We start from the raw sequence: 19350 nt of genomic DNA, 5'->3' as shown, positions 1-19350 counted from the left end.
AGCTGTACATAGCCCTTCGATCGGTGCTGCTGCTGTTGCTGCATCTCCTCAACAGGCATGAGCTGCAGCAGCAGCAGCACCACCACCACCACCACGCGTACCTGAGTTGTCAGCCGAGACACTTCCAGTGTCCTGTCCCGCCGCCTCCCCCGTTCCCAAATGCGAACGCTCAGAAATCACTGATTGGGATTTATTTATTTTTTTTCTCTCTCTGAAAAATGGAAGTTAAGCACGACCGACTGCCAGAGGAACCGTACGATCAGCTGAAATTAAAAACAGGACCGAAGGAGGCGTCTCAGAACCCTACTCGAGGGGCTTCTAACTTGTACAGTGCTACCAAGAAGAAGGATTATACTGTTTCAGTCTATCTCAATAACAGGGGGAAAAGCGAGCATGTAAGCCATTTGTCCTATTTTTGGTTTAAGGTAAAGGGGAGATTTGCAGAGGTAATATAAGGGGGTTGAGGGGCTATTGGATTGAAGCATGCAATATTTGATAAATAATTGAAATGCTTTAAATAATTAAATTTCTGTGCATGGTATGGAAGCACAGTAGATGATAATAACAATGAAATCTGTGTTTTACTGACCGCAAAGTTTCAGGTTCTCTTTGTTTTTACTTGCAATTATGCCTAAATATATCCAGGATAGCTCAAAGCCCCTGAACTAAAGTTACTTATGATATGGAACTTTTAACAGTGGCCTTATGCAAGCAGCCAGGGAATAGTAGACTTCCGGTTGCTGTTGAAGACTGAAGTGTTTTTAAAACACCAAGTGGCAAATGTAAGTCAGGTGAAGAGGAATTCCCCAGGTAGAGTCAGTTCAGAGGCTTGTTTTAACACAGAGCAGCAGTCCTTACCAATGTAATCCCTGCAAATTCCTAGAATGAGTGGGAAAACGTGCAGTAGTTGATGATACCAGATTTTATTTGGGTGAGGGGAGGGAAGGCAGTTGGGGGTGGGGTGTAGGTGTTCAGAAGACAAACTGATGGGAGTGAACTTTTAGCCTGGTAATATTACCTCATGCTGAGTTGGAGTGAGTGGCATTTAAATTTACCCATGTTGGGACAAAAATATTGATCAGTGGCATATTTGGTGACTTACTTGAATGGAAGCGTCCACTAATTACATTAGTATGTGGTAGGTACAAGCTCTTCTTTCCAATACACAAGAGCAAAATTTTATTCTATTGGCAGGCTATTCACTGGGCTATAACTCAGTGAATTTCAAGCCAGGTAGCTGCTCCATACTGTCCAGTTGCATTAAGTGAATATCCTGTTTGTTGTTCTTAGCTAATCATCAGCTTTCTACACGACACATCCTATACCATTCAGGTGGACCATGGGATCTTGCCTGTGATTTCCTCATGCATGTAGTTCTCACTCTTGTCCATCATATTAAGTGAGCTTCTGGACTCATTTCCCAGAGAGAGGGATGAAAATCAGAGACTGAGTCACACTTTGGTCAATAATGTCCTCTGGGCTCTGGTGAAGGTCACCCATCTGAGGAGACTAGGTTTGCCAACTCTCCAGGATTGGTTTGGGGTATCCAGGAATTCAGTATCAATCTCCAGGATGCTGCTGTGTGCAACCTTGAAGAAAAATCATCAGGGCACTAAAAAAGATAGTTGAACATTTCTCTTTAGCAGATATAAAAATATTGAAAATGGAAAAACACAACAGCTATTTGGCTGACAGTCAAGCATCATCCAATTGGGTAATGAGTCTTTTTGCTTTCCAATTGGTGTAGGAAGCCAGTAAGTCACAAGGATGGATGTGTTAGCTGACTAATGGCTGGAGCATGGGGGCAAGTCATGTGATAATCCCCAGGAATAATTTTAATCACAGTTGGAAACTCTAGAGGACATCTATAGAAAGGAAGCAAATAAAATGAAAATTCTGATTAATAACTTACTTCTTTAAAGTAAAAAGGAGATTTTTAAGGCACTTTGCAGAGCTGAAAGGGGGAAAGATGAATACTGAGCAAAAGGAGATATTAGAAGCTTGGTCAAAGAGATGAGTTTTAAGAAGGTGTTCAGGGCGGAGGGGTTCTGAACATAATGCTTAGGTGGTTGAAAGCAAGGTCACAAATGGTGGAGCAAAGGGAGGGCATGTGCAAAAGTCCAGAGGAATAGGGTGAGTTTAGATGAGTTTTGTAGGAGGAGTTTACAGATTTGGAGAGGCAAGGCCTTTGAGTGGTTTAAAAAGAAGAATGAAAGATATTCAATTTGAGACATTGGAGGACCAGGTGGAGGATTGAGGATGATGGGTAAGTGGGACTTGATGTGAGATAGGAAAGAGGCGGCAAAGTTTTGGATGAGCTGGTTCATTGAGGGCAAAGGTTGGGATGCTGACAACAAGAGTATTGGAATAGTCAAGTCTGTCGATGGCGGTGCCAAGGTTGAGGGTTTGGGAAGCAGATGGGCTGAAGTAGGAGCAGAGGTATTTGATGTTACACGATTGGAAACAGGTGGTCTTTTTTATGGGCAGGATATGAGGTTGGAACCATGGAACTGGAAACAGTCTTGTGGGGTCATGGGCAAGGGCTTGAAATTTGTGCCAGCGGCTGAAAATTATTTTTATTTATTCTTTCTTGGAATGTGGGTGTCGCTGACAAGGATAGCATTTGTTGGCCATCCCTAATTGCCCTTGAACTGAATGGCTTGTGGGCAGTTAAGACTCAGTCACATTGCTGTGTGTCTGAAGTCACATGTAGGCCAGACCTTGAGGGCAACACATTTCCTTCCCTCGATGGAAATAGTGAACCAGCTGTTTTTTTTTTAAAACAATAGTTTCATGGTCATCATCACCGAGACTACCTTTTAATTCCAGATTTGATTAATTGAATTAAAATTCCACCAGCTACTGAGGTGGGACTTGAACCTGTGCTCCCAGAGCATTCTACCTGGGTCTCTGTTTTACTAGTCCAGTGGCATTACCACTTCACCACCATCTGTTCTGATCTTTTCAGTCTTCCCATTGGAGCAGCAGTTTCCTCCAGCTAAACAATATTGGATAAAGAGCACCCCTGCACAGAGGCAGTGGTGAGTTTGAGGGAGAGATGCTGGAGACGTAGAACTTGGTGTCATCAATGTGAACATGAAGGTCGACCCTGTGTTTGCAGATGATGTCACCAAGGGAGCGCATGTAAATGAGAAAGGAAGGGACCAAGAATATGTCCTCGCTGGCCTTGAGGTGATGGGAAAACTTGCAAATGCTGAACACTCATTGGCTACAATCAGGTAGGCAAGTGTATAATCAAGCAAGGGGAGTCCCAGTGAACCAGGATACAAAAGAAATGCATTGAATGTCAGTTGTGTCAAAAGTTGGAAAGGGGTTGAGAAAGACAAGGAGGGATAATATAACATGGTAATAGTCATAGAAAATGTTGTTTGTAACTTTGGTTAGGACAATTTTGTACTATTGCAAGCAAGGAAACTGGTTACAGGGGATTCATACAGGATGTTTCAGGAGAGACAGGCATGCACCTGGAAGATGATGACAAAAAGTTAGTATGCAGGTACAGCAAGTGATCAGGAAGGCAAATGGAATGTTGTTTATTGAGAGGGGAATGAAATATAAAAGTAGGGAAGTTTTGCTACAGTTTGACCAGATGCTGGTGAGATCACGTCTGGAGTACTGTGTACAGTTTTGGTCTCCTTATTAAGAAAGGACATAAATGCAGTAGAAGCAATTGAGAGAAGGTTCACCTGACTGATATCTGGGACAGGGGTGGTTATCTTATGAGGAAAGGTTGGACAGGTTGGGCCTGTCCGTTGGAGTTTAGAAGAATGAGAGGTGATCTTGCTGCAACATGTAAGATCCTGAGGGCACTTGGCAGGGAGAGCTTAGAACTAGGGGACACAGTTTAAAAATAAGGAGTCTCCCATTTAAGGTGGAGATGAGGAGAAATTTTTTCTGAGGGTTGAGTCTTTGAAATGCTCTTCCCCCAGAAAGTGGTGGAGGCAGGGTCATTGAATATTTTGAAGGCTGAGGTAGATTGACTTCCTTGTTAGTCAAGAATCTAACGTCATTGAGGGTAGGCAGAATGTGGAGTTGAGGCTGCAATCAGATCAGCTAAGACCTTACTGAATGGAGGACCAGGCTCGAGGGGCTGAATGGCCCACTCCTACTCCTGCTCCTAATTTGTATGTATGTTCAAAGTCTTTGGAAAGGGGGAAAAAATAGATTGGAGATGTTTGCTAGAGGTTTGTTTTTTAAGCATAGAGGTATCAGCTGTGCTTTTGAAATGGAGGGGAACAGTACCTGAGGAGAGGGAACCATTTACAGTGACAGCTCACGTGCGGGCGAAGAAGATAAGCTGGATGATCAGGAGGTCAGTGGGAATGGGTTTGAGGGAGCAGGGAATAGATGAAATGAGCTGAGAACGGAGGTGAGAGAGAGAGAGGTGAAAGAGACTAGAAAGAAGATAGGGACTGAAGGCTAGTGTTAGTGGGCAGGGGAGAGATTCAGATTAGTGGGTAAAGGGAAAGGATAGAAGCAGCAGAGGCAGCTGAATGGATTGTCTCTATCTTGATGCTAATGCAAAAATCCAAGAGGTCATTCTCTTTGTTGTTTGATGTGAAAAAAACTTACATTTATGTAGCATTTTTCATGGCCACTGTCAGCACAAAGTGCTTTACTGTCAATGAAGCTTTTTTTGAAGTGTAGTCACGGTTGTAATGTAAGAAACATGGCAGCCAATATGCATTCAGCAAACTCCCACAAACAGCAATGAGTTGTAGAGGAGAGGGGTTTAAGTAGGTGGTTGGTAGCAGAAAAATTAAACTTAAACACACAAAGTGTTATGATCCCTGTAGAAACAAATAACTTTTTAAAAACGAAATGAATTTCCAAAACAACCAATGGAAATAACCGAAGAATAAGATTGCACATTCTAAAACTTTTACTGTAACAAACAAGCTAAAATCAACTTAGTCAAACATTAATTAACAGGCAACTAAAGAAAAGGTGCTTTTGCATTAACTAACTGACTCAATCAAGATACGTATTACAATTCCATTTTGTTGTGCACAGCATTTGTAGCAGATATGTAACATTACAAGGACAAGTCCAGTGTTTCTCCCACTCTCCAGCAGGCTCACTTCTCTCTGCCATGCTAGGTCAAAGCTACCAGTGTCCTTCCACTCGGCCTGGTGTGATTATGTTTGAAAATGTCTTCTTTCACTTAATATAAAATTGGCAATTCCAGAAGCATCCCAGCTCAGAGACAGGCCTATGTGGTCTGGTTGCCATGGGGTGAAACTCAAGCAGAAACCCACTGAAATCGAATGACAGTTTTCACACGTGACCACAGTGGGAAGAATTTTTGGGTTGGCGGGGGTGGGGCCAGCTTGCCGATGTGTAAAATGACAGGCGGTGATGTCGGTTAGGATTGTCAGTTCGGCAGGCACGCAGCCGAGTCGGCTGTGCGCCTGCCAAACTGTCAAAGGCCTATTAAGGCCGTTAAGAAAGTAATTAAAGCTGTTAAGAATGCTGCCCGTCCAACCTTGAGGTTTGCAGGCAGGCGAAGAGCCCAGGCGGACTTCACATTTTTCATGAAACCTCATCCACGGGCGGGATGAGGTTTGATGAAAGGTTTATTAATTAAAAATTTTTGAAAAAATCAATGGACATGTCCAAGCTCATGTGACAGTTTGTCATGAGGGGGCATAAGCAGTCCCTTTTGCTGTTCTTAGACAAGTGTGGTGGTATTTTTAGGCTTTTAATATATCTGTTAGTAGATGTTGGTAAAATGATTCCCCTACAATTATTTCTGAGTCTTTCAGATCTGACTTCTAACAACAAGGCCCAGCTCGGCAACTCCTTAAATCTCTAGAAGGCCCATCTGCTCTGGGCCCTTCCTTTTGGAGAGAAAACAAACTCTTACAAAGATGCTGCTTCCCCACAACAGTAGCTGCTTTGTTCCTCCACACAGTAGTAGTTGCTTATTCACTCTCCCTGTATCTCCCAAAGCAGCTGTCCCTTTACTATGAGTTACTGGGCAGAAATTTACCCCCTTCGAGGGGGGGGTGTGGGGGTTGTGAGGGTCAGGCGAGAACCCGATCAGTGCCGCCATTTTACGTGGGCAGGCCAATTAAGGCCTGCCCAGCGTGATGCACACCCAGAAGCACTGTGCGCTCCCTGTGCGGGGTGGGGGTGGGGGGGTGGAGGCGGATTCCCTGAGTCGGGGCCTACACTCTTTCATGCATGTGTGCAAAAGAGCGCAGAAATCTCCCTGAGGCACAGAGGTGCCTTAGGGACATTACTTTCGCTTATGAAACATTGAAGAAAGGTTAAAAAAAAAATTTAAGGACATGCCCCCTCACGAGAAACTGTCACATAAGCTGGGACATGTCCATTAATTTTTTCAAAAATTTTTCATTAATAAACCTTTCATCAAACCTCATCCCACCCGTGGATGAGGTTTCATGAAAAATGTGAAGGCCGCCTGGGCTCTTCGCCTGCCTGCAAACCTTAAGGTTGGACGGGCAGCATTCTTAACAGCTTTAATTACTTTCTTAATGGCCTTAATAGGCCTTTGACATTTTGGCAGGTGCACAGCCGACTCGGCTGCATGCCTGCTGAACTAACAATCTAAATGACGCGTGGTGACGTCGGAATGCACGCCTGACGTCACCGCGTGTCATCTTATGCATCGGCAAGCTGGCCCCGCCCTCGCTGACCCGAAAATTCTTCCCACTGTGGTCAGGTGTGAAAACTGTCGTTCGATTTCAGTAGGTTTCTGCTTGCGTTTCACCCCTGGCAACCAGACCACATAGGCCTGTCTCTGAGCTGGGATGCTTCTGGAATTGCCAATTTTATATTCAGTGAAAGAAGATATTTTCAAACATAATTGCCTTGTAAAGTCCAGCATTCGTAGCAAAAGAGGTTGGTATGTTAGTATTACAATCTGAAGCTGAGATTCACAAGTCTCATTTACTGGCAGCTTCAGGACTAAATAAAGAGATTATTTGACTTTCACAGTCTCCAAACTGAACACAAGCAGGCATTCTTAATTAGACACAATGTGATTATATTCTGGGAGCACCTCATCCATTCTCAATTTATGGGATGAAATCTCTGACCTCTATTGTCCATTGTTTGCTGTGTACCATATTTGACTTATTTTTGAGAGCTGGGAGCAGCCCATCTCAAGCAACAGTGCAGCCAAATTTGTGTTCAAGGTCCCGCAAACAGCAATGAGATCACAATCTGATAATTATGGATAAAGTAGCATACCGGTTATGTTACAGGACCAGTAATCCAGAGGCTAATGATCCAGACATGAGTTCAAATCCCACCATGGTAACTGGGGAATTTAAATTCTGTCAATGAAATAAAAACCAACTCAGGTGATGGCGAAACAACTGGAGTCTTGTAAAAACTCATCTTGTTCACTTATGTCTTTTAGGAAAGATGTAACGTGCTGGATGTAACACCAGACCCACAGCAATGTGGTTGAATCTTAACTATCCTTTAAAATATCTTGGCAAGCCATTGTTGTACCAATCTGCTACAAAAAGCATAAAAATGCATCAGCATAGTTACCAGACGTGCCCAGTCAACCCTGTAAAGTTCTCCTCACTAATACCTGAGGATTTTTGCCAAAATTTGGAGAAATGTCCCATAGACTAGAAAGCAGCAGCCTAATATAGTCATACAGAATCATACCTTTTAGCCAATGTCCTAGACTCCATCACTATCCCTGGGTATGTCTGGTGGGACAAGATAGACTCGCCAGAGGTGGCAGCACCATGGTATACCAATCGGATGGGAGTGGCCCTGGGAGTCATCAATGTTGACTCTAGACCCCATGAATCTCATGGCATCAGGTCAAATAGGCAAGGAAACTTCCTGCCGATTAGCACCTACCACCCTCCTCAGCTGAAACAGTGCTCCTCCATATTGAATACCATTTTGAAGAAACACAGAGTACCAAGGGCACAGAATGTCCAACACCAAGAATGGTTCAGTAGCAGCACTGGCTACAGACTAGGCTTGTGGCAAGTGGTGACAGAACCAACACGAGGGGGGGAAATAACAACAACTTACCATGTTAAAGGTGCTATATAAATGTAAAACATTCCAAGGCAATTAATGAGAGCAACATCAATTTTAAAAATATTTTTGATATTTTTTGTCACCTGAGCCATAGAAGGAGAAATCGGGAAAGATGACCAAAAGCTTGATCAAAGAGGTACATTCTTTAGGGGCATCTTTAAGAGAAGAGAGGTTTAGGGACAGATATCCAGAATTTAGGGTCATACATTTGAAAGCTTGGTGGAGCAATTAAAATCAGGGATACTTGAGTAGGCCAGGATTGGAGGAGCACAAAGATCACAAAAGCATGTAGGGCTGGTGGTAGCTACATAGATAGAGAGAGGCCAGGACATGGTGGGATTTGAAAATGAGGATGAGGATTTAAAGTTGAGGTGTTTTTGAACAGTGACCATGAAATCCAACAAGCACAGGAGTGATTCGGGATTGAGATTTGGAGCAGGCTGAGATACGGGAATAGCAGAGTTTTTTGAATGAACACAGATTTAGGTATGGTGGAGGATGGGAAGCCAGTAAGGAGCACATAGAAGTCAAGTCTAGTGGTAATAAAAATATGGATGATGGTTTCAGCAGCAGATGAGCTTTGGGAAGGTCAGAGTCAAGTGTTAGGGAGATGGAAATAGGCAGTCCTGGTGATGGTACAGGAGTGCCGTCATCGACTCAATTCAAGGTCATATAGAGCACCAAGATTGAAAATAGTATTACTCACCTTAGGGCAGTTCCTAGAAATGGAAATGGTGGGCAGGGAATGGAACACAAGATGGGACAGGATTTTCCTGGTTGCGTTGCGATTCTGATGCTGGCTTCAATTCCAGGTCTGGGTCCTGGCAGTGGCTATGGCAGGATGTGACTCGCCATCTTCCCGGCAACAGTCAGTTGAGAAGTTGCTGCTGAAAACTTCATCTGATTAAGGACAGTGGGCAGACCAGTGAAGTGGGAGAGCCAATGGAAGAGCCCAGAGCAAGGTCCAAGTGGCAGCTCCACCGTGAGAGGTGTGCGCTGCTGAGACAGGCAGGAGACCATGAGGGTGCCTCAAAATGGAGGTGCTTTCTTATATAAGTTAAAAATTCCTTATAATCACAGCTGTCAGGGTGATCAGTGTGGAGGGGGATCCATCCATATCTGTGACCATTGCATCCCAGTGAGTCCATGCTGGGCTGATGGAGGGGGGCCGTGGTGTCCTGGGCCTGCCCTCAGGGTGTTGCCTCAAGTTAAATGATTGGCTGCGGCCTAAGCGGGAACCCTTTCACCGTTGTGAGGATCCTGGCAGTGGTGGCATCCCTCCCACAATTGGCCGAAGAATGGGCCTAATTGGCTACATGCCACTGCTGACTAGATAGTCTCTGCCACATTCATTTCATAGAAACATAGAAAATAGAAGCAGGAATAGGTCATTTGGCCCTTTGAGCCTGTTCCGTGTTTCAATATGATCACGGCTGATCCTCTATCTCAACACCATACTCCGGCTCTCTCCCCATACCCCTTGATGCCTTTAAGGTCTAGAAATCTATTTCCTTCTTCATCTATATTCAGTGACTTGGCCTCCACAGCCTTCTGTCATAGAGAATTCCTCAGGTTCACCACCCCCTGAGTGAGGAAGTTTCTCCTAATCTCAGTGCTAAATGGCCTACCCTGTATCCTGCAATTGTAACCCCTTGTTCTAGACCCCCCCACCCCTCCCAGCCAGAGGAAACATCATCCCTTCATCCAGTCTGTCCAGCCTTGTCAGAATTTTATACGTTTCGATGAGATCTCCTCTCATTCTTATAAATTCCAGTGAATACAGGCATGGTTGGCCCAGTTTCTCCTCATACGACAATCCTGCCATCCCAGGAATCAGTCTGGTGAACCTTCGCTGCACTCCCCCTATGACAAGTATATCCTTTCTTAGGTAAGGAGACCAAAACTGCGCACAATGCTCCAGGTGTGGTCTCACCAAGGCCCTGTACAGCTGAAGTAAGACATCCTTACTCCTGTACTTGAGTCCTCTTGCAGTGAAGGCCAATATACCATTTGCCTTCTTACCTGCTTGCTGCACCTGCATGCTCATTTTCAGTGATTGATGTACAACGATACCCAGGTCACTTTGTACATCAGCATTTCCCAATCTATCACCATTTAAATAATACTCTGCCATTCCTGTTTTTCCTGTTTTCCAACCAAAGAGGATAATTTCACACTTATCCATGTTTATACTGCATCTGCCATGTATTTGCCCACTCCTTCAATTTGTCTGAATCACCTTGCAGCCTCTTAACATCCTCCTCATTGCTCACATTCCCACCTAGTTTTGTGTCATCAGCAAACTTGGAAATATTACGTTTGGTTCCCTCATCCAAATCATTGATATATATTGTGAATAGCTGGGGCCCAAGCACTGATCCCTGTGGCACCCCACTAGTCACCGCCTGCCGCTCCGAAAAAGACCCACTTATTCCTACTCTCTGTTCCTTACCTGCTAATCAATTCTCAATCCATGCCAATATATTACCCCCAATCCCATGTGCTTTAATTTTGCACACTAACCTCTTACGTGGGACCTTATCAAAAGCTTTCTGAAAATCCAAATACACCACATCCACTGGTTCTCCCTTATCTATTCTGCTAATTACATCCAGCAAAATTCCACAGAGGCAGGAATGCATCAGATGGCTGACGCACGTGCTCTTCCAATCTTGCTCCCAGTTCCACTTCCTAATCCACCTCCATGAGACTGGAAAATTCAGTCCAGTTGCTTCTTAGACTTAGAAGCTTTCCATGTCTAGTGACACATGAGGCAGCCAAAGCACATGCTTATGTCTATTTCCGGAGCTAGTTTTTCCTGGAACCTGTTGCCTGGAACCTATAGCTTGAGGGGCACCACTTCACAGCAAGCATGGCTGACCAGGAGATTCTCCCGCTCTTACTGCTAGCCATAGGCATATTGGAAGGAATTACAGATTGATAACCAACCTGTTTGGCCATGTTATAAATGCACCTTCCATTGCCATCAAGTCCTGGGGTGAGACACGGACCGGGTGTTTCTGAGCCAAAAGGAGGTTCGCTACCCACTGGCTCCCCAGTGGTTTCGGTTTTCCTGATATTTAGTTGGAGGAAATTTCTACTCCTCTAATATTGGAGGTCAGACAAGCAGTCTGACCGCACTGAGGCAGTGGAGGAGTCCAAGAGTTGGTGGTGAGATAGAGCAAAGTGGTGTCGGCATATATGTGGAAACTGATGTGTTTTCAGATATTCTCGATGTGGAGTAGAATGTAAATGAGAAAGGGATAGGGGCCAAAGAAGATCTTTGATGAACTCTAGAGGTAACAATGAGAGTGAGAAGGACAGCTATTTGTTCACAGGATGTGAGCATTGATGGCAAGGCCAGCATTTATTTCCCATCCCTAATTGCCATTGAGAGGGTGGTGGTGAGGTGCCTTGAACTGCTGCAGTCCATTGTTTTGGAACACCCACAGTGCCCTTAGGAAGGGAGTTCCAGGATTTTGACCCAGTGATAGTGAAGGAACAGTGAAATGGTGTGTGGCCTGGAGGGGAACTTGCAGGTGATGGTGTTCCCATGCTTCTGCTGTCCTTGGCCTTCTTGATGGTACGGGTTGCTTTGTAGCAGTTTGATACAAATGAGTTTCAGAGGGCATTTAAGAGTGAACCACATTGCAGTGGGTCTGAAGTCACATGTAGGCCAGAACAGGTAAGGAGGGCAGATTTCCTTCCCTGAAGGACATTAGTGAAGCAGATGGGTTTTTACGACAATCGACAGTGGTTTCATGGTCCCCATTACTGAGGCTAGCTTTTAATTCTTGATGTATTAATTGAAATTAAATTCCACCTGCTGCCATGGTGAGATTTCAACCTGTGTCCCAAGAGCATTAGCCTGGGATTCTGGATTATTAGTCGAGTGACATTACCACTATGCCCCTGACCAGCACCCCCCTCCCCATTCGGTGACTACGATTATAGAAAAGTAAGAATGGGACCACGTTATAGGGACGTTCCACTCACCTGGAGGAGAGGCATTGGAGGGAAACAATATGAGCACCTGCATCAAAAGCTGCAGACAGGTCAAGAAGGACGAGGAGGAATAGCTTTTCATGGTCATCGTCCAAAGAACCTAATTTGCGACGTTAACAAGGGCTATCTCAATACTGTGGTCAAGCCAGAAATCTGATTAGAGGAATTTGAATATAAAATTGTGGAAAAAAATCGGCATTTTCAGGAAGATATAATAACGTTATTGGAATTTACTGTAAAAAAAAAGTCATGTGTGTGTGACTTAATTGGATTAAAGGCAGCTGGTCTGAAGGCTTCGATGTGTCAGAAGATAAGCCAGGTTTGAAATGTTAAGCAGGTAGATGTAAGGTGTAAAAGAACACTTGCATTTTTAAATAAACCAGAATAGCTTGTTTTCAAAGGAGGGGTGAAATGTGTCACCAAGCCGAGCGAAGCTCAGAAGCTGTGGGCAGAATTTTACGGCTGACGTGTGGGTAGTGGAACCCTCACACCAGCGCTTAAAATGTCGCGCGAGTGTCCAGACGTCAGCACGCAGCATCGCGATATTTAGGTGGGCGGGCGCTATGAAGTGTGACGCGCGCCCGCCATTAATTAAAAGCCTTGTTAAGGCCCTTAACTCAGCAATTGAAGCGATCTTCGCCTCAGCGCACAAACCTCATCCAAATGCGGGGTATGTGGGTCTCAGAGGGGTTGTTAATGTTTTTTCTGAAGTATTTAATGCAGAAAGTGTTTTAAACTTGCCTCTGTGATTGTTAGCAGTTCAGATCGGTTTCCGATAGCTTTCTCTGTGCTTTGAAGCTTCAGCTCAGCTGTCTGCAGACAGTAATCTTTATCGGGCCTGCAGCTTTCTGGAGGCTCTCATTTAGCCTGGGTATGGATTCTGACATCTCCACTGGAGGCAGCTACTCCGAGGAGGAAGGGAGGGATAGAATAAGGAGGGGGCCAGGAGTGGACAATCAGCCTCCAGGGGAGCCACCTTTGGGAGGCCAGGCGCAGGCACCAGAGCCGCAGGCCCAAGAGGTTGTCCAAGGTGGAAGGGGCCGCAGAAGAAGCCACTATCCTGCTGCCAGGGTATTCAGGCGGTGAAGCAGCTACCTCAGTATGACTGAGGTGCAGTGCCGAAGGAGGTTCCGGCTGTCAAGGGGGACAGTCAACTGTACCTGTCAGATGATTGGCCCTGAGATCTCCCCTAACTGTGCGGGTGGACACCCCATGCCAGCGGCTCTGAAGGTCACAGTTGCCCTCCACTTCTATGCATCTGGCTCCTTCCAGGGCTTGGTGGGTGATCTTTGCGGTGTCTCCCAATCAGCTGTCCACACTTGTGTCAAGCATGTTCAGACGGGCATTGACCTTCATCCACTTCTGCTGCGACCAGGCAAGTCAGACACAGCGAGCCAGAGGCTTTGCGGTGATTGCTGGCTTCCCCGCGTCCAGGGTGCTATAGGCTGCACACATGTGGCCATCGTGGCGCCAGCAGGTGAGCTTGGTGCCTTCGTCAACAGGAAGGGCTTCCACTCCATGAACGTGCAGTTAGTGTGTGATCACAGGATGCAGATTTTGCAAGTCTGTGCAAGGTACCCAAGCAGCTCAGATACTCCCAGGTGCAGGTGCTCTTTAGTGCTCCGTCTCAGCTGGATGGTTGACTGGTGGGTGATAAGGGCTATCCCCTCCGAAGGTGGCTCATGACGCCTCTCCGCCACCCAAGAACAGAAGCTGAGGAGCGCTACAATAGGAGCCATGGCACCAGAAGGGCTGTGGTGGAGAGAGCCATCGGTCTTCTCAAGATGCGCTTCCGTTGCCTGGACCGCTCAGGGGGCGCATTCCAGTACCCCCCAGATCGCGTCTCTTTGATAGTGGTAGCATGCTGCGCTCTGCACAATCTTGCGCTGGAAAGGGGGGATGTATTTGATGATGAAGATCTTGATGCAGTGGATGCGGCTGCGCATGATGAATCCAGCAGTGGCTCAGAGGATGAGGAAGCACAGGGCAATGATGAGGGGCAGCACGCTGACCCGCTACTACACCAAGGAGGCAGGGACATCCGGGACACTTTAATCCAGCAAAACTTCAGCTAGCTCCACACACATGGATCAGCAGGACTAGCATTGCCTGGCGCTTCCACACATAGCACTTGGGTGCTACATCTTCCACCTTGTCAGCTGCAACTAAGGGCTTAGTGCAGAAACATCAATGTCTACTCAAACACTCATGAGATGTCTGTGAAACGTACAAATGCAGCATAAAGGAAACACCCTCAGACATGGTCAGAAAACTGGACTTTATTCCCACCAAAATAAAGCACAAATGTCACTCAGACGTACATAATGATATATTCCCTAATCTAGGGCCAACACAAAATCACCAGTGACAAACCCATGGAGTGCCTAATGTGCCTTATGCTTACATTTGCTGGTGCCGCCCCATCGCTCAGAGTGGCTTGTGAGAGAGCGTGCAGATTCTGCTGTCCTATTGGCCTCGATGACCTTGGCGGCCGTCCTCTGGCCCATTGCGCCTGTGCTGGCTGTGCCTGGGAGGGAGTGACCAGTTCCAGAACTGGCACCTGCCCAGTTGTCGCAGCCTCAACGGGTGCAATGGTCACTGGCAGAGGGGCGGAGGAGCTGCTGCCCTCATCCGGAGCGCCCTGAGAGGAATTCGCAGCGATGACAGGCAGCTGCTGCGCCAACCTAAGGTCACATTGGACCTCCCTGCTCACCGCAGATGAATGGGCACTGAACTGAGACACTTGGTGCCCATAACATCTTCCACATTGCGAATGACCACCTTAGCATTAGCGCTGTGAGGGCTTGCAGGTCAGAGCGTAACCCAATCAGAAGATTCTCAATCTGCTGGAAGCCCCTCTCCATGAGAGTCGCGAATCTCTCAATGGAGGAAGCCTGAAGCTCTGACCTGAGGTTCATGCCATCACTGACACTCTGCCTGGATTTCTCCACCACAGAGACCAAGAGACCCTCATGCAACCCTGGCAGATGCTCCCCCGCACCCTGCCGCTTGCCCTGCAGCTGCTGCTTGGCTGACATCTCCAGAGCCACATCATCACTCAGCATATGCTTGGTCCCCTGCAGTCCTTCGGCTGCTGGTGCCATCGGCACTCTCTGTCCGTACCATCTCCTCCAGCGATTGTGAAGTGCCCTCTCCAATGTGCCCCGGGACCCTAGCCGACGTCATAATCCCCACTGAAGTGTTTGTCACTGCGTTGGTGCCTGGCTCGCTGAAAGGATGTGACACAAGTTGCAAGTGTTGGCTCTCAGGTGTGGAGGGGGGCTCTGGACTTGTTCCTGGTGGCCATGCAGTAATGATGCTGAAATTAATAACAAGGACAGTGCATCAGTTAGCGTTCAGTCAGTAACACCTTTCATCCCTTCCCCCCCACCCCAGCCTCATAAGTCGCTCACCCTTCAAGAGCCTAAGGAGACGAACATTGGTGGGGTGGTAAATTATCTAGAGGAGACCGAAACGTTACACGCGCATACAGACAGGCTGGTCAGATGGTTTAAGGAATGCCACATGGAATGTTATGTGGATAAGTGTGCAGTTAAGCACTTGGGCAAGACTAGCAAGGTACGGGAATACATGAGTAATGGTAGGACCGTGGGAAGTCACGACGATTACAGGGACCTTGCTGGGCAGGCCCGATAAGGTAGCAGAACAGGAACGTAAGGCGTTTAACAAGGTCGAAGCCAGACTTGCCTTTATTAGCCGAGGAATAGAATGTAGGAAAAGGGAGGTCATGTTGCAAGTGCAGAAAACACTGTCGAGGCCACATCTACGCTTCTGCATTCAGTTGTGACCTGCACTTCATGGGAGGGATGTCATTGGAGTGGGGAGAGTGCAGAGATTCCTGACCTGGATGCATGCTGGCCTGGAGAGTTGGAGTTATGAGGAAACATTGCAGACACTTGTGACATTTGCTGTGGAGCACAGGATATTGACAGGTCACATTATTGACCTTCATACCATTAGGAGGAGCATAGAACGGGTGGACAGAAGGCAACATTTCCCCTTGGGGCAGGGATGACTAACGTGGTGGCATTTATTTAAGTTGAGTGCCATGAGGTTGACAGGTGAGGTACTCTGGACAGAGTAATGTGGGACCCACTGGCTGAAAGGGTGGTGGAGGTACAAACCCTCCTAAGATGCAATAAGTCTTTGGATGTGCAGCAGCGATGCCATGGCATGTTAGGCCATGGGGATAGTGGTCACAAATGGAATAAGGCGACTTTGGAAGGCGCTAGAGACGCGCATCCTCAAGGGGCCGCGGAACCTTTGTGTATGATCCGTGCATCTGACTGTATCAGTCTGTGAATGAGCAGTGTTGCAGCATTAACAATTGCAGTAATCATCAGTGTTTTGGATGGTGGGGAGACAGAGTGGATGGGACTGTGGCCCTCAAATACCTGGCTGCTGCACCCCAGCCTCGCCGACACCTGCCAACCTGGTCGCCTGCCTCTTCCCCAGCTCCATGACCTGCTCCTCATACATGGTGAGGTGCTGCAGCACGGCGTGCCCACCACCAGTCCGCTGACACTCCGGGATATTGCTCTCAGTTTATGCCTGCAAAACAGAGAAGAGCATTTATTGGGGCTGATCACTCATGTACTCTGCACGTGCACACCGCATCCCAACCATCTGAGGCCTTCAGCGGCTCCTGTCCACACTACTGGGGATCAGTCCCCAGAAGATAGTATGGCTGCTCCCAACCCCCTCCTCCAATGGCCACCTTGGACACATTCAGCATCCTCACTTTGAATAACACACGGGTCTTAGTGCCCATGGCAAGGAGGCGCAACTAGGTATGGCGCTGAGGCCAGCAGATGGCTCTTGGCCACGACACCTTGAGGCTCCGTTTCCACCATCTCATCACCATCAATAAGACATGTGTTGGAGTTCTGAGTATGTGTCTAGCTGCCTCCCCTGCAGGTTGCCCCCAGACTACTCAAATGCGACAAACACCAACATATGCTGCGGGGAGAACCCATCTTCTCCTCAACCACTAAGGCTGATGTAAACATGGTCACTATCTGTCTGCCCACCCAGCATGCGCCAACTGCCCAATGCAGTAACAGCACTAAGACATGAGGCGGGGGGGGGGGGGGGGTGGTCTCAAAGGCTGAGGCTACCTGCTGGGTAAAATGGCGAAGGCTGACATGGTGCTCACCCTTCCAGAGCGCAACAAATCATTAAAGCGCTTGTGGCACTGTGTTCCTGTGCACCGCACAGCATCTCGAGAGCTAACAGCCTCTGCCACCTCCTGCCACGCCTGCCTGGTCACGTGGGGGGCCCCCCTCCTCCCATCCTCCGGAAACAACACCTCCCGATGGCTGGACATCTCTTGGAAGAGGACAGCAAGGCAGGCATCGGAGAACCGAGGGGCACAGTGGACCCCCCGCTGGCCTACCCTGCAGCCTGCCCCCCATCTCCTCCTCTGCCCTCACCTCTTGTGGTACCTGGTCGCTGGCCATAATCGACAGCCTAAAGGGGGCTGCCTGGCCGTTGTTTATACATTGGAACCAGTGGTCTGAACACGTCCGCCACCGATTTAATTTTCCCGATGAACACAGGAGACTGAAACGCGCTGGGTGGGCCAATTAAGGCCCATTTCGGCGGCGGGGATTGGCTCCCCTCCCCCCCCTGATTTGGTCGGGCCTGCCCGCCCGACAAATGCAAAATTCAGCCCAGTGTGTTTATTTTCCCTAAAGATTGCTGGTAAAATTGGTTCTATGATAAATTTTTATGATCAGAGAGGTAAAGTCCAAAGACATAGTGAAACAATGGGAATTGCATTCAAAGGGGAAAAAATGTATTAAGGAGAGAAGGCTGTGTGTAAAGGCAGGCATCCTAAGATGTAACAAGTGTGAAACACCTTCAGCATATAAGCCTCAAGCTGCTGTCTGCAAAGAACTGAAGTTAAGGTAACTCACTTTGTGTCTTACTGTTGCCTTAACAAAAGTGTAACTGGGAGTTAGATTAACTAGGGGATTTAGAAGTTATCATAGTTGTAATTTGTAGATCTATATATATTTCTAAATCATTTCTTCTATTAATAAAGGTTTTATTTAGTTTGGTAAGAAACCTGTAAGACTTGGTGGTTTTATTACTGCTGAATTCAAGGCACGCATCTCGAAATTTATACAAATTGCAAAACAAGTTGTGGCAGTTGTTTCAAGTTTCCCTTTGAGATTTGAGCAACTCAGCATTTACCATCAGCTGTGCCAGAACAGACACAAATTTGGAAAATGACAACACGTTAAAGGATTTTGTAGAGGAAGCAGATGTTGGAGAAGGGGCAGTATTATGCAGGTGCAGAGAGGTCAAGGGTAGGTTCTTTGAGGAGAGGAGTGATGAAGGCAGCTTTGAAAGGGGCAAGGGTGGGGATGGTACCTGAACAAGGGAACCATTAAGAGTATCAACCTGTAAGAGAAGTTGAGTAATCAGTATTTCAGTTAAAAAAATGGAGGGGAGCAGGAGGTCAGAGGACATATATGGCTGAGCATACCGGATACAGTGAAGGCTTACTTCTACAGATTACTACGATGATAACTTCTAAATCCCCTAATTAATCTGACTCCCAGTTACACTTTTGTTAAGGCAACAGTAAGACACACAGGTTTTAAAAGACCCAGGTAAAGAAACAGGATACCCTGAACAATCCAATTCAAAGTGAGTTTTCTTCAACCTATTTCTCCTGACAACATCCCCACTGTAGCACTTGTGCTCTAGAACTAGCTACACCTCTGACTCAGCTGGTCCAGTACAGCTGTAACACTGGCATCTACCTGACAATGTGGAATATTGCCCAGGTGTGTCCTGTCCACAATGACAGGACAAACCCCAATTAGGGTCAGTTACTGCTACATCAGTCTACTCTCAATCATTGGTAAAGTGCTGGCAGGTATTATTGACAGTGCTGTTGAGTGGCACTTGCACAGCAGTAACCTGCTCTCTGATGCTCAGTTTGGGTTCCGGCAGGGCCGCTTGGTTCCAGACCTCATTACAGTCTTGGCCCAAAAGAGCTGAAATCCAGAGGTGAGACTGAGAATGACCACCCTCGACACCAAGGCAACATTTGACCAAGCATCAAAGAGCCCCAGCAAAATTGGAGTCAATGGAAATCATGGGGAAAACACTTGTTTGAGTTATATCTAGCACAGAGAAATATAGTTGTGATGGTTGGAGGTCAGTCATCTCAGCCCCAGGACATCACTGCAGGAGTCCCACGGGGTCATACCCTAGGCCCAACCATCTTCAGCTGCGTCATCAATGACC

General features: G+C 46.9%; 1 protein-coding gene across 1 annotated transcript in view; it reads left to right on the top strand.

Moving 5' to 3' along the window:
- Positions 1-218: 218 nt before the first annotated feature.
- The window catches only part of LOC121288797 (inactive phospholipase D5-like), a 112431-nt gene continuing 93299 nt past the window's right edge, over positions 219-19350 (top strand). Inside the window, exon 1 of the mRNA XM_041207528.1 lies at positions 219-395. Within this exon, the coding sequence (XP_041063462.1) occupies positions 219-395 (177 nt within the window). The remainder of the gene's footprint in view (positions 396-19350) is intronic.

This window comes from Carcharodon carcharias, chromosome 2, assembly GCF_017639515.1.
Source record: "Carcharodon carcharias isolate sCarCar2 chromosome 2, sCarCar2.pri, whole genome shotgun sequence".
Lineage (NCBI taxonomy): Eukaryota > Metazoa > Chordata > Chondrichthyes > Lamniformes > Lamnidae > Carcharodon > Carcharodon carcharias.
This window is presented reverse-complemented; position numbering and strand designations above follow the sequence as displayed.